Genomic DNA, 13,440 nt, shown 5'->3' on the forward strand with positions numbered 1-13,440 from the left:
ATATCTGCAAACGATCTGCATTTATTTTCTATTGAATGCTTATTCATTTTTTACATCGACAACTTTGCGTCATGTGTGCGCCTCCCGTGACATCTGTCTGTGATCCTCAGCAGATCCGAGTGAGACGCTGCTGGAGCCGGACGCAGCTGCATCGTTCTGGGGCGACACGGAGGGCGACAGTCAGGGGTGAGATGCGAAAGTACTCAGCACACACGAAAAACAGCAGCAGCAGGCAACATCGACAGGAGCCGCGCTGTGCAGATGTCTCTCTGGAACATGTGTGGGGCTGTGAGGAGGGGAGGTTTTCTCCTCGTCGTGGCCGAACCGCGCAGCCCAGCGAGCGGCTGAATCTTCCAAACATAGCCGTGACACTGCACGCTACTTGCTGATAGCAGGGAAGCTACGCACACAGAGCTCACCCATGATGCTGTTTTTTTGGGGATGGTTTGATTAACTCGCTTACTTTTAAATCATCGCTCCTGTTTTGAAGGGATTCAAACTTCTAAAAGACGTGTAGCCCTGGAAACATTAAGGAAGTAATTAATTTCGCTCCTAAAAGACAACAAAAACGATATTATTGTGTCATTTCAATTTGTTTGAATATACAAGTTTGTTGTATTACAATATGTGATGTAAGATTTGGAAATAATGTGTGTGGAACTGAGTTATGAGAATGAAAACACACAGAGCGCTGCGGAATTGTTTTTTTTTTTTTTTTAATTGGATTATTGGCTGGAAGGAAGTGTCCAATTATAAGGACTTGGGTGGAGCGTGGGGAGGAGAAGCAGCCGGAAGAGGAAGGGACTGCAAATCAAGCGAGAGGAAGGAGAAAGCACAGCAGAGCGGAGGAGAGCGATAGAGAGCTTTTAACTTTGAAAGTGGGAGAAAAGACTGTAAAACGTCCCGTTAATACAGTGGCACGTTTCTGCAGTGGCTAACGAGCAGCTGCGTCGTCGCTCCATGTGTCGCTGTAACTACGGAGGTGAACTGGCGTCTTCTGCCCAATCCAGTGATTAAAAACAATGTTTTTGATTTTTTAAAGATGGATGAGTTTGTCCAGAAAAAACTTCAAGAGTGGAACCTGACTGAGTTTATCCCAACATTTGAAGGTATGCAAAAATGTCCAACACAAAGCAATAATAACTTTATATTTACTGTAAAAATGTATCAAATACAATGTGAATTACTCTACAAATAAACTAATTTCATGTTCATTCTATTCACATATTTCTTTCAGATATTACGGTACTTTCTCTGCTTTCCTGCTTATCAGTATATGTCATGTTGTTTCTTGCAGCTCAACAGATAGACAAAGATATTTTCTTTCTGCTGGATGAAAACAGCTTGGCCTCCCTTATCCCACTCATTGGACCACGCCTCAAGTTTCTGCATAACTTAAAAAAAATATTGGAGGTACGCCTTGCATCACAGTACTGGACATAATGGGTTATGTGTGCTTCAAGTGTAAAAAGTCTGCAGGCAAGAATGTTAGGCAGTTTTTCAGCCACCTTAGGGTAATGCACAATGTATACTCCGCATCAACATTTTTTCAGTGTGCTCAGCTTGGTTGTCAGCGTTCATTTAACCAAATAAGATCATTCAGGAGACATTTGTTAGCTCATGCTATTGAGTTTGACATTTCAACAGAGGGAGAAGGTTCTCCAGCTACTCATCCTGAGAGATCAGAAGAACCAGAGGGCAGTATTTCTGATGAGCTGGAATGGGCCGACACATCACAAGCATGGGATGACTTAGAGGAGGACAGCATAAAAGACAGAGTTGCACTTTTCTTAGCTCGTCTAAAGTCTAAGCCCTCACAGACATATAGTGCCATAAGAGATGTTGTTGAACACACATCCAGTCTTGTCAAAGATGTAGTTGATTCTTTGAAAAGAAAAACAACTTCTTTTTTAAGAGATATTGGACAGCCTGAAACTCCTGAATGTGAAGAACTGCTACAGCAGTTTAATTTAGCTGCTGTACCATTCAAGGGCTTTGAGTCCGAATACAAACAAATGAAGTACTTCACGGGTTCTCAATACTTTGTGCAGCCAGAGGCAGTACCTCTCCCTGGCTTTTCCTACACACAGATAACTACCAAGGATACAGGTACTGTAAAACAAGTGGCAATTCAGGACACTTTCCAGGTAGTGCCCTTGAAACAAATGCTGAAGCTCATCTTGGAAAGTCCAGGCACAATGGAAAAAATCACTGAGTGGCGAAAACAGCAAAGCACTGCCCTTGAGGATTTTAGAGATGGTACAGCCTACCAGACGAACACACTTTTCTCAGAGGAGTTCTCTGTCCCGTTACTTCTTTACTGTGATGATTGTGAGATGGTGAATCCCCTCGGCTCAAAAACCTCAGTTCACAAGCTTGGGTTCATCTACTACACTCTTAAGTGTTTGCCACCAGAGTATCATTCAAGTCTCAAGTCTCACTTTTTGTTGGCAGTTTACAAAACTGATGACGTTAAGACATATGGCATAAATGCAATTCTTGACCCAATTGTGAATAAAATCAAGGAACTGGAAGATGAGGGCATACAGATTAACACTATTCCTTTCAAAGGTATTGTAAAGGCTGGTGTAGCTCAGGTCTGTGGAGACAATCTTGGACTTAACAGCATCCTTGGTTACACAGAAAGCTTTGCTGCGAACAGTGTGTGCCGATGGTGTCGGGTACAAAGAGAGGTTCTAAAGGTTCAGACTGTTGAGGATTCTGCATTAATCCGTGATAAAGTCAACTACAACACAGATCTTCTGGTGGATAACCAAAGTGAAACTGGCATCAAAAGAGACAGTTCTCTCAACAAGTTGAAGTTCTATCATGTGACTGACAATGTTGCTCCTGACATTATGCACGACATCCTTGAGGGCATTGGTGGTTATGAACTTAAGCTTGTTCTCAATTCACTGATTGAACAAAAACTTTTCACACTTGAACAGCTAAACTTTCGACTGACCAGCTTTGACTATGGGTTTTGTGATGTTCGCAACAAGCCATCTGCAATAAAACCCAAGGACTTGAAAAATCCAGATGGAGCTCTTCGGCAAAGTGCATCACAGACCTGGTGCCTACTGAGATTGCTGCCTCTAATGATCGGGGATTTGGTGCCTGAGGGGAACCAACACTGGGAACTGCTCCTTTCCTTACTGAGCTGCATGGAGTTGATCTTTTCTCCTGCACTGACACAAGGGGCAGTCATCTTTTTGGGTTATCTCATTGAGGAACATCATCTTCTGTATGCTGAGCTTTACCCAGACAGACACCTGAAGCCCAAACACCACTTCATGCTGCATTACCCTCGTGCCATCAGAAAACTTGGTCCTCTAGTGCACTTTTGGTCCATGCGTTTTGAGGCAAAACATGGATTTTTTAAACGGGTGAGCCATGTGACCTGCAACTTCAAGAATATCTGTAAAACACAGGCCTACAGACATCAGATGATGATGTGCTACACTCTGCTCTCTGGCCAAATGTTTAACCACGACTTTGAAGTTGGGCCAGGATGCACCGCACTCCTTGGTACCATAGAGAACTTTGAGGAGGTGAAAAGTGGGTTTGATGGAGTTGCCATTTTCACGGAAGTGTATCTTTCAGACTGGATAGTGTACAAAGGATGCAGCTACAGACCAGGAATGGCACTTTTGCTTTCACACTCTGCTGATGGTGAGCCTCAGTTTGGTACCATTCAGAGGATTGTGCTGGTGAATTCAGTGGTCAAACTGATTGTGCGAAACTGGGAGACAACAGGTTTTGCGAGGCATGTCTTTGCTTTCACTGTGTCTTCAACCACAGAACTCCAGGCAGTTGACATTGGTTCCATCTGTGACTATCACCCCCACCATGTTGTGAAGTCTCACAAGGGGAATGATGGCAACCATTATGTTTCCATGAGGTATAGAATATATTAAACATTGACTACGAATAGGAGATACTGTATATAGTTGTGAATATTGTTATACTGTAGTCATTAAATGCCATTTGTCCAGAACTGTGACAGCGTACCTCATTTATTGCAATTGATTTAAGTTATGTAGTTTAAGATTAACAGTGATATGGGGAGAATTCTGTGTAAGTATTCCCAGTTTAAATATTTAATTCATTTAATTTATCATGACACATTAGCATTTTCTTGAACCATTTAACCACTTATCTTAATTTTTTTTAAAGAACTCAAGTCCCCAACCAGTGTCTGCTGTTGGAACTTCTGCTGAGGATTTGCCTGCAGTGCAGCACATTGAAGCTGTGAAGCAACATGTGCAATTTGTAAGTTAATCTGTTCTCAGAATTTGTAATCATGCATATATGAATCCTGTAAACAAGCACAGCCACACACGACCTCCAGCAGTGTCAAAAAGGTCCTACATGTGCATTGAATTAATGTCTTTCATTTGTTGCATTTAAATTCCTTAAATCATTCCTGGCTTTTCCAGAATATCCGTGACATATTAAACAAGACAGCTGATGGAAAAGGCTTGGTTACGAGTCTTGAACAAAGTCATCACATTTCTCTCAACCAAAGACGATGCATGGTCCGAATTCTTGTATCACACCTGATGGAACGCTTTGGTGAGAAGTAAGTGTTTGTCACAGAGAATATTCATCAGGACAATTGTTGATTGTTTTGCAGTGTCAACAAATGTTGATAAATTTCTGTTGTCATTTAGTCCAACCTCAGATAAGAAGACCATGTTGGCGTCAGCAATAGTGGATCAGTTTCCCTGTCTGAGAGACCCTCTGGGCACAGGCTTTGTGAGTAAAGTTCTTCACAACACTAAATGAAACAATAGCAAACTAAGGAACAAGCTGCACACCATCAAAAAAAAAAAAAAAAAACACCGCACCTTCTCTGGCTCAGCTGAAACTGCTTGTCTAAGATTATTTTGCAGATACAGCCGGACAACATGTTGCTGTCATTTTATCTTAATTTCTTTTTTGTCGCTCGTTCTTTTTCCCCATATGATTTTTATACTTTTTTTTTTTTTCTAAACTTAAGGATGCATGGTTCACGCCAGGGAGAAATCACAAACCGGCAACAGGGTTTTTGGAAGAGCGTCTCCGCAATGTTCGCAAAAGGCTCAGAAATGGCAGGCGGAGGGATTCAGCAGAGGGGACTCCAAAGGAAACCCGGACCAGCGTGCCAGGTACAGAAACAGGCTGGGTACATGTAAAACACAATAGATTTTGCGAAAAAGTGAACTTTTCTCACTCAGATTGCACACTTTAAAGTATCTGTGTTGCAGGTCCTTACAATTCACTCTGTCACATATTGCAGAATCCTTGATAAGTGCAGAGCGGGCCGTCCAGATGACAGAGTGGCTAAAAAATAACATCAGGCCCCTGTCCCAGGTTGTCCAGTATATGCATGAAACTGCCACTCACAGAGCACAGTGGATCCGTGCCTGTGGCACAGTGCCAATGTCTCAGATCATTGCTGAGTTTCCTCGCTTATTGGACACTCCAGGCATGGTGAGTTTTACTCCCCTCGAGTTAAAGTTCTTCGGCCTTAAACGAGCATTTATTGCTGGACCAGTCTTGCACATACTTGAAGAAGCTGCTTTTCTTTAACAGTCTTAATAATGCCGTCAGAACTGAGAAAGAAAACAGAAAACTGACATCAATAACTTAAAACATCCACATGAAGTAAATTAAATAACCACATGTGAACCAAACAATTAATCACGAGCTTAATTGGCATCTTCTCCTGTCACATGCATTCATACAATAAACTTTAACACAGGAAAATAAAGAAAAAACTCATACCTCATAGGCCTCATCGACTCAAGGTGGAGTAAAGTTGGTCTGTTAAGGCTTTTTCCTTAAACAAAGACGCTTTTTGTCTTTAAAGAGACAACGAGCTTTCTCCTGCAGGCTTCTCACACACAGCATCTCCTGTGGCTCATAATGAGTACGTCCCTTAATGCACTCCCCTGAGCAACAATATGAATACACGGAACAAAAAATAAGTTCCTGTCTAATTTTATGGTCTTTTTAACAAAATAAAATACCTATCTACGTGAACTTACTGATGATTATTTATTGTGTATTCATGCTCTTTTTAAATGAGTAATTAAATAATAAACCAAAAAAATATGCCAGATGTCTCTGATGGCATTTACTGTAAGGTTTCCTCGTCAGAAGAAATGTGAAACAATCGATGTAAACAATGCCTCATAGTTTATTTAACATCTGTTATTGTGTCTGTATTTTCTCCTATACTTAGATTTCTCAAGATTTCTCCATCTTGCATCCGGAGAATTCTGTGAAACTGACTGAAAACTGGAGGCTTGTGTTCGCGGAGAAAATTATTCAAATGGCGAAGAAGGAGAAGACTTCTGATATCCTTCTCAATTTAGAGATGGCAGGTAATCAGATTTTTAGATTTAGAGGCGGCTGTGGCTTGGTTGGTAGAGTGGTCGTCTTACAATTGTGAGGTTGTTGGTTTGATTCTCCTGCTCCCCCTGTCCATGAGCTGAAGTGTCCTTGAGCAAAACATTGAACCCCAATCTGCTTCCAGTGGATGGTTTAACTGCCTTCCATGGCAGATTCCTCCACTGGTGGGTAAATGAGATAATGGGCTCCGTTGTAGCAGTGTAAAAAGTCAATTTACAGAATTTGTTATTGGCAGAGTTAACATATGACTGTGTAATTTGTCCATTCATCTGCTCTTTCCATAGGAACTGGCATTTGCACCTTCATAGTCATGTTTTTTGCCATCTGTCGCATTCTATAACATCTATTTTGTTATCTGCCATAGTTTGAATGAACCCCCATGGATCCACTGAGAAATCTAAACTGCATGGAAAAATTATTCATAAAATTTTTGTGACATTTTAATGATATTTTGATTTGATAGGCAAAGAAGGGGATATCGCCATGCTTCTGCTCCCTGTCCTGCTTCCGGCTGCACCATACAAAGTTGGAAAAAAAGTGTTCCGGCCCAGCAGCTTGGAGAGTCGAACAGCTTTCATTGATGTGCAGCCGGTGAGTTAAGAGTAGGGGTGGAGTGGCTCATAAACCCTTGGTTTGTTCTCTTTCTCATATTCAGATTGTAAACTTTATTGTTTGGTCTGCTCTGCTTGGGACAATCCATATGGACTTCAGAAATGTGCTAGAACTTCTTATTTACTGCTCCACATGAAGTTTCTGCTACTTACAGCCACCCGCTATGCTTCGGAGGAAGATGCCCCCACTCTGTCTGATGCTGCGTTCGGTTGCCACTGACCTGCCGGCAGTGGTCGATCCGTGGGCCACTGGAGTTCAGCTTTTCCCCCTCTGGCACCACCTTAGACACTGACATCGCTAGAATTAACTCGCTACTGGATGTATGGCTTAGAAATACCAAATTCATAAATGATTTGGTTAAGTTTGACTGAAGTAGATTAAGAGATGCAGACAAATGACAGTGAAACAAAGCTGTGGAACCCCTCAGTCCCAGGTCACCTGCTGATAACCTAACATAGCCCGCTCACTTGTATCATTTTTGTTATCTGTTTTTTCCTCAGCCTGGAACGAACATGGTGGAGTACCTCACAAGGGCGGTTATGGAGCCTCCACATGTTCTGATGCTGGGGGAGGAGTGCGAGTGTTCCCAAGCTTTCGTCATTCTCAATGGGACCGCTTTGGAGCAGCCGTCACTTCTGGGGGCTGTTGACACATGCTTCAAGGCATACTATGTGTTTGACCTTGTCTACCCAAAACCATGTGCTCAGGTTTGGGAATTCATTCAGTCAGTTGTATTTGAAATGCCAGGCGATGTTTCAAATGTTGTCAAGCTCTTGAGAGCACAACTGAATGCACTGCTGTAATATTTGTTTAATTCAGGACCGTTCCATGCAACTGTTATTTGTTATGTTCTGAGAATTTCATGAACTTTTAAAGAAAGAGCAAAGAGGAATATCATCAACTCAACAGGGGAATAGTTTTTTCACCGTTGATCATCTACTGGTTGCTTCAGAGAAATACATTCACATGCCTACTTAATGCAAACAAACAAATGGCTGGATACTGCCAGTGATTTCTAGTGATTATTTTTTACTATATTTCTTCAGATTCCTCAGCAGCATGGTTGTCAGGACACACCGGTACAAACGCACAAAAAACAAGCAAGAGACAGTGTAATGTTCTGTAAAAATGGATTTTACTGAAAATACACAGAGGGAGACACTTCAGCTACGTCTCTCAGCAGTGTGAACAGTTGTCTGTCCTCCATCTAGGGTCACAACTTTGCCACCCCCACTCTACCAAACACTGACTCTGCCAAACACACTGCATCTGCATCTGTATTGAAAATGCCAGGCGATATTTCAAATGTTGTGAAGCTCTTGAGAGCACAACTGAATGCACTGCTGTAATATATTGTTAATTTAGGACTGTTCCATGAAACCATCCTTAAATTTGTTATATTCTGAGAACTTTATGAACTTTATGAACTTTTAATGTTTATAAATGTTAATGGTGTTAGAATTTAATGATGTTATAATTTTAATGTTTGTAAATGAATTAACTGTTTTCATATTGGTCATTCCTTCATAATGGTTTTAGCTGTGGTTAGCAATGGTTTTATTTCACAATTTCTGACCAATAAAATAACATTTTGCAGAGTATTTTGTTTTATAGTAATTTATATCAAATTACAAATACTGATAACCAGGGTTGGGGAGTAACAGATGTAACAGTGGAATGTAGAAAACAATATGAATGAAATCTGTTAAAGTGCATAAAAAAATGTATGATCTTGATACAGTTATATCTGGTTCATTGCTTTATTACTTACTGTTACTGTTAAGCTACTGATTACATTTTGAGAAATTGTAAGGGATTACATTTTTAAAGTAACCTTCCCAACCCTGTTGTTAACTCATTTATTGGTTGCTTTAACCCACTAGCATGGGTACATTTGACCCATTTTTGAGTCAAAATCTTGACCCAGCACGCAGGGTCAAATCTTCAACCCAAATGGCTGGGTATAAATAACCCAGCATTGGCTCGGTCCCTTTTGGACCCAGCGCTGGGTTAGCAATTTCACCCAATTTGGGTTATTTTTAACCCAGCAGTTTTAAGAGTGTGTCGACCACGCGCACACACTCTTGCAGGAGTAGCCGCTGCAAAGCCAGCAGCAGCAGCAGGACCCACCCCCCCTTCTTTTTTTTTCTGTGCGTTTTGGCACCGACACTGCTCCACCCTACCAACCCCGCTCCGAGCGCGAGCGGAGCGGATCAGCCAGAGATCTCCAGAGATCTGCTCAGATCTCCTGATCCGGTCCGGGAGGGTCCGGACACCCCCTCCACCCCCCCTCCTCAGCTCAACAGCTGTCCTGTCCAGCAGAATATGAAGCGATGTGGATCGATCAGGACTGAAACTGCCCCGTGGCACGAGAGGACGCGGACGCGTCTCCACACTTGTTCTCTCCTCGCGCCCGGAGGCGCAGATCCTGTCCGATCGTCCGATTCGCCTCATGAGCACATTTTGAGCCTGACATCAGATCTTGGTGGAGAAACAATCTCTCAACGTGGCAAGGGATGTGTGTGCACGCACGCACGCACGCACCTCAGGTTTCTTAAACATTAAAAAAAAAGAAAAAAAGAAAAACGCACGCGTACACACGTGCAAATCCCGACAGTTGAGAGCGGAGCCAAAGAGCGACAGTGAAACGTTTCTTACCTTGATGGGAGTGAAGAGGAGGGAGGAAGAAGCAGAAGCGGCGCGCCTGCAGCTTTACGGTCCGATCTGCAGCGGCAGAGACGGAGAAAGCGAGAGTGTGATCCCTGGACGTGCGTTCCAGCAGAGAGAGGGAGAGGGAGGGAGAGAGAGGAAGAGAGAGAGAGAGAGAGAGAGAGGCGCGCAGAGAAATAATCAGTCAGAGGAGCAACTGTCGCTCTCACTCGACCTGCAGTGTACATCTGAACTTAAAAAGAAAAGAAGCATCCTTATCATCGGTGTCATTGTCTGCACTAATCCAGCAATGTGTTAAAAAATCAATTAAATATCTCGGGAGTGTCCCCGCGGGACTCATGGCGCCTTTGATTCTCAGTTTATATCTTATACGGCTCCTCTGGTTAACTGTGTCATGTTTACTTCGCCATCCGCGCACGCTGAGCTCGATGTTATGATGAGAAAACAGTCTATTCAGCAGGGAAACACTTGACTGGGACCATTTCTGGTCCAAAATGTAACCCGCGGCGCGCGTGATTGGCTCCAGTCCAGATATTGAGAGTTTTTTTTGGGGGGGATGCGCCTCAGACTCACTTTGCGTCTCTGGAGGTAGTAATTACATAATGTTTGGTCTCCACGCGCAGAGCGGGGTGGGGCTGCTCGCTGGTCTCTATTTCCCTCCATCAGCATCACTTGTGCAACTTATTGCCTTTTTCTCCCAAGCTGTGGCGCGCGGCTGCTTTCCAATCGGGGCACGTAGCAACGCGCCTCGGCAGTGCGCGCGGCGCCTGTGTGCGTGTATACGTGTGCACGCGGAGATAGATAAAACGTACAGGCACGAGAGAAGGGGGGTGGGGGGGGGGGGTCCTACTGTGTGGCTGACGTCATTGCCGGTCAGCTGGAGGGTGGTATTGATTCACTCCTTGTGCCTTGCTGGATTTTTGAGTGTGTGTGTGTGTGTGTGTGTGTGTGTGTGTGTGTGTGTGTGTATGTTCCACACACCTATTTAGCGGATGCTGCACACAGTCCGTGTTGCGGGGAGTAGGAGTCAATTTCTGGCCCTAGAGGTAGAATCTATACTCATGTACATCCAACAGCCGTCATTACTGTAGCTCAGGGCAGCCGTGTGTGACTTTCCTCAGAGGGACACAGATTTCCTGTCCGTCCTCCTTCCACACCCTTCCCTGCAATTTCTGACCCAATCAAGGGTGATGAAGTAGAAATGCAGGACATCACATCAGCCAGCTGACAGAGTCAAGAGCTTATGCCTGACAAGGATGTGTTTGGGAGGAGATCATTAACTCGACACACTGAGGTCCTGTTTACAACGCAGTGAAAACTGGTCCTCTACATGACCCTTTTTATTTCTGGTCTTCCTAATTTAGAAGCTAAGAAGTTTTTTTCCAAGACAGATAGTGGCGAGAGTAAAGTTACTTCTACTAGTTTCGGTCACATCCGGTGACCTTCCTCAGGAGGCACGTCACGTGATGGGAAGTAACGCGTCAAATAGGCTGCTGGCTCTTCTTCTGATGTTTTCCAGACTCTCGCCACTATCTGTCTTGGAAAAGAACTTCTTAGCTTATAAGTGAATCACAGACAGTATGAACCTTTACCAAAAGAGCTTCTTAATTTAGTCGTCTTAGTTTATCAACACAAGGGAATCTGAACAAACACATTTTAACATCACTTCATACAATAAAGGTGTTTTGATACTGATTGTTCTTTAAACTGTCACAGCTGACCGAGAGTTAGGAGGACTGCATCGTAAACGAGACGGTTCATCTCAACAACATATTTCAATATATTCCGTTTCTCAGCTTAAAAACCAAGCTTTTCCTCTGGAGGCGGCGCTCACACACTCAGGGGCCACCAATTAAAGCTAAAGTACGCCGAGAAAACCCACGTCGACACAGGAAAGCATTCAATCCGAGCACAGCAGGTCCAAACCGGGAACATTCCAGCTGTGAGCTAACAGCCCTCACCGCTGCTCCACTGCTCCTCCCTGGATGAGTCACAATGAGCAGGACGTGGACTCGGGAGGCGACTGGACGTCCACTGACAGGCGCTTCATTCCATCTGGTGTGTGGTAACAAGTGACCCCCCCCCCCCCCCCATTTCAACCCACCCATAAACTCCACTGCTCGTTGCCATTAAATCTAACATGGTCTGCAGTGCTTTCCTCCACAATCTGTGATTAAACCTGATTAGCAGCAGCAGTCGCAGGAGCATTATCGTGTTTAACTCCTGGTCAATAACACATCAGTCATTACATGAATTATGCTCATGTGGTGGAAACGATCAGACTTTTCAGCACATGACCAAAACGACTGTTCTGAGCCATGAGGACCCCGGTGGCAGAGAGGCGGGGGGAGGGGGGGACCCCAGGGCATTTGATTAAGTAAAACTCAATTATCTGCATGCCTATGTGTGATAGAATGTCTTTTACTGTGGGTGATGTTCATGAACTGGTTCCTTTTAGATTAGCTTCTCTATCAACACGGTGCGGAAATTACCTCCGTCCCACAATGGAGGAAATTCACTCACTGCTGATAATGAGTTCTGTGTGAACATGTGTGTGTGTGTGTGTGTGTGTGTGTGTGTGTGTGTGTGTGTGTAAGTGGTGGAGTCAGTGGAGTATTGCTGCTACATGCATGATGAGAGCATGGAGGTGGAGCAGCCGTGGGGACGGTGCTGCCCCCTGGGGGGGATTTACACGGGTCTGACAAATGAGAGACAGCAGGCTGGTCCGAGCGCTGTGTGACTGTGTGTGTGTGTGTGTGAGTGAGTGGTTTCATTACAAAAACAACTGTCAGCACATAACTGCATCATTTTCAGTGTTTCTGCTGAAACACTGGGGTCACTTGCTGTTTTCAAAACGTTGCCGTGTAAATGCAAAACTTTTCAGAAACTTTTCAGAAACAAAAATGTAAAAACACTATACTCTCACATCATAAACGGGCTTCCAACTGCATGGTAGGGAATGAGTTGAGCCAACTTGTGAAGATGCCTATTGAGTCATAAAATGCTTTGAATCTCGTCTTGATGTTCAGCGATCAACAAAAAATTCCATCCTGTCATTTCCCTTCTGAGAAATGGAAACTAATCTTTGGTGTCGTCGCTGATTTAGTCCCTGGTCCAGATGTAGATCTGTCCTCAGATTTGGGTTATGTAAGCTCAGTATTGCAAACTGAAAGGTGAACAAACCTCTCAGATGAATCCACCTTAGAATAAAAACTCACCCTCAAGTTACTGCGAAGCCTCGACTTCTGGCTGTAGGACTCAGTGACTCTTATGACATTAGTATTATCATTCAAAGTACCATCACTTCAGTGTTTTTTAAGATTGTTAATTTCAACATGTGAAGAGCTGCTGTATCTGACCGGACAGTGCGGATCTGCTGTCATATCCTCGCAGCTTAAGCAGACAAGTGCTTTTCTTGCAACGGGTTCATTTGGAGAAGTTGGAGGATTTAAGAAGCCAAATAAACCTGCTGCAAGAAAACCACGTGTTTCACGAGGGAATTACAAACCGTTCACTTCCTATAAACTCCCGTTGGCTTGAGAAGCTGTGCCTTATTCATTAACAAATGATTTGAAACTAAATATTAGGTCTTATTCACTCCTGTTTAATCTGTTTTACATTCATCTGTCCACAGTAATGCCATCCAGAGTGGACCGGCCATCGAGTCAACAGATACTAAATGGAATTGGTCATTTTCAGTAGCTTCCACTACACTGTGATCCTGTTTCAAGTGTAGACGTGTTTTTGTTTCACATTTGA

General features: G+C 43.5%; 1 protein-coding gene and 1 long non-coding RNA gene across 2 annotated transcripts; both read left to right on the top strand.

The window, feature by feature from the left end:
• Positions 1 to 1,040: 1,040 nt before the first annotated feature.
• LOC115384425 (uncharacterized) lies at positions 1,041 to 2,700 on the top strand. The gene is made up of 3 exons (XM_030086699.1): positions 1,041 to 1,109; positions 1,298 to 2,571; positions 2,663 to 2,700. Exons 2-3 carry the CDS (start codon positions 1,443 to 1,445, stop codon positions 2,698 to 2,700), a joined length of 1,167 nt encoding a protein of 388 aa, XP_029942559.1. The 5' UTR covers positions 1,041 to 1,109; positions 1,298 to 1,442.
• A 1,342-nt stretch (positions 2,701 to 4,042) lies between these two features.
• Positions 4,043 to 5,119, top strand: LOC115384429 (uncharacterized). The gene is made up of 5 exons (XR_003930877.1): positions 4,043 to 4,077; positions 4,177 to 4,272; positions 4,440 to 4,582; positions 4,674 to 4,758; positions 5,003 to 5,119. It is a non-coding gene; the product is annotated as an uncharacterized LOC115384429 (long non-coding RNA).
• Positions 5,120 to 13,440: the final 8,321 nt, after the last annotated feature.

This window comes from Salarias fasciatus, unplaced genomic scaffold, assembly GCF_902148845.1.
Source record: "Salarias fasciatus unplaced genomic scaffold, fSalaFa1.1, whole genome shotgun sequence".
Taxonomy (NCBI): Eukaryota; Metazoa; Chordata; class Actinopteri; order Blenniiformes; family Blenniidae; genus Salarias; species Salarias fasciatus.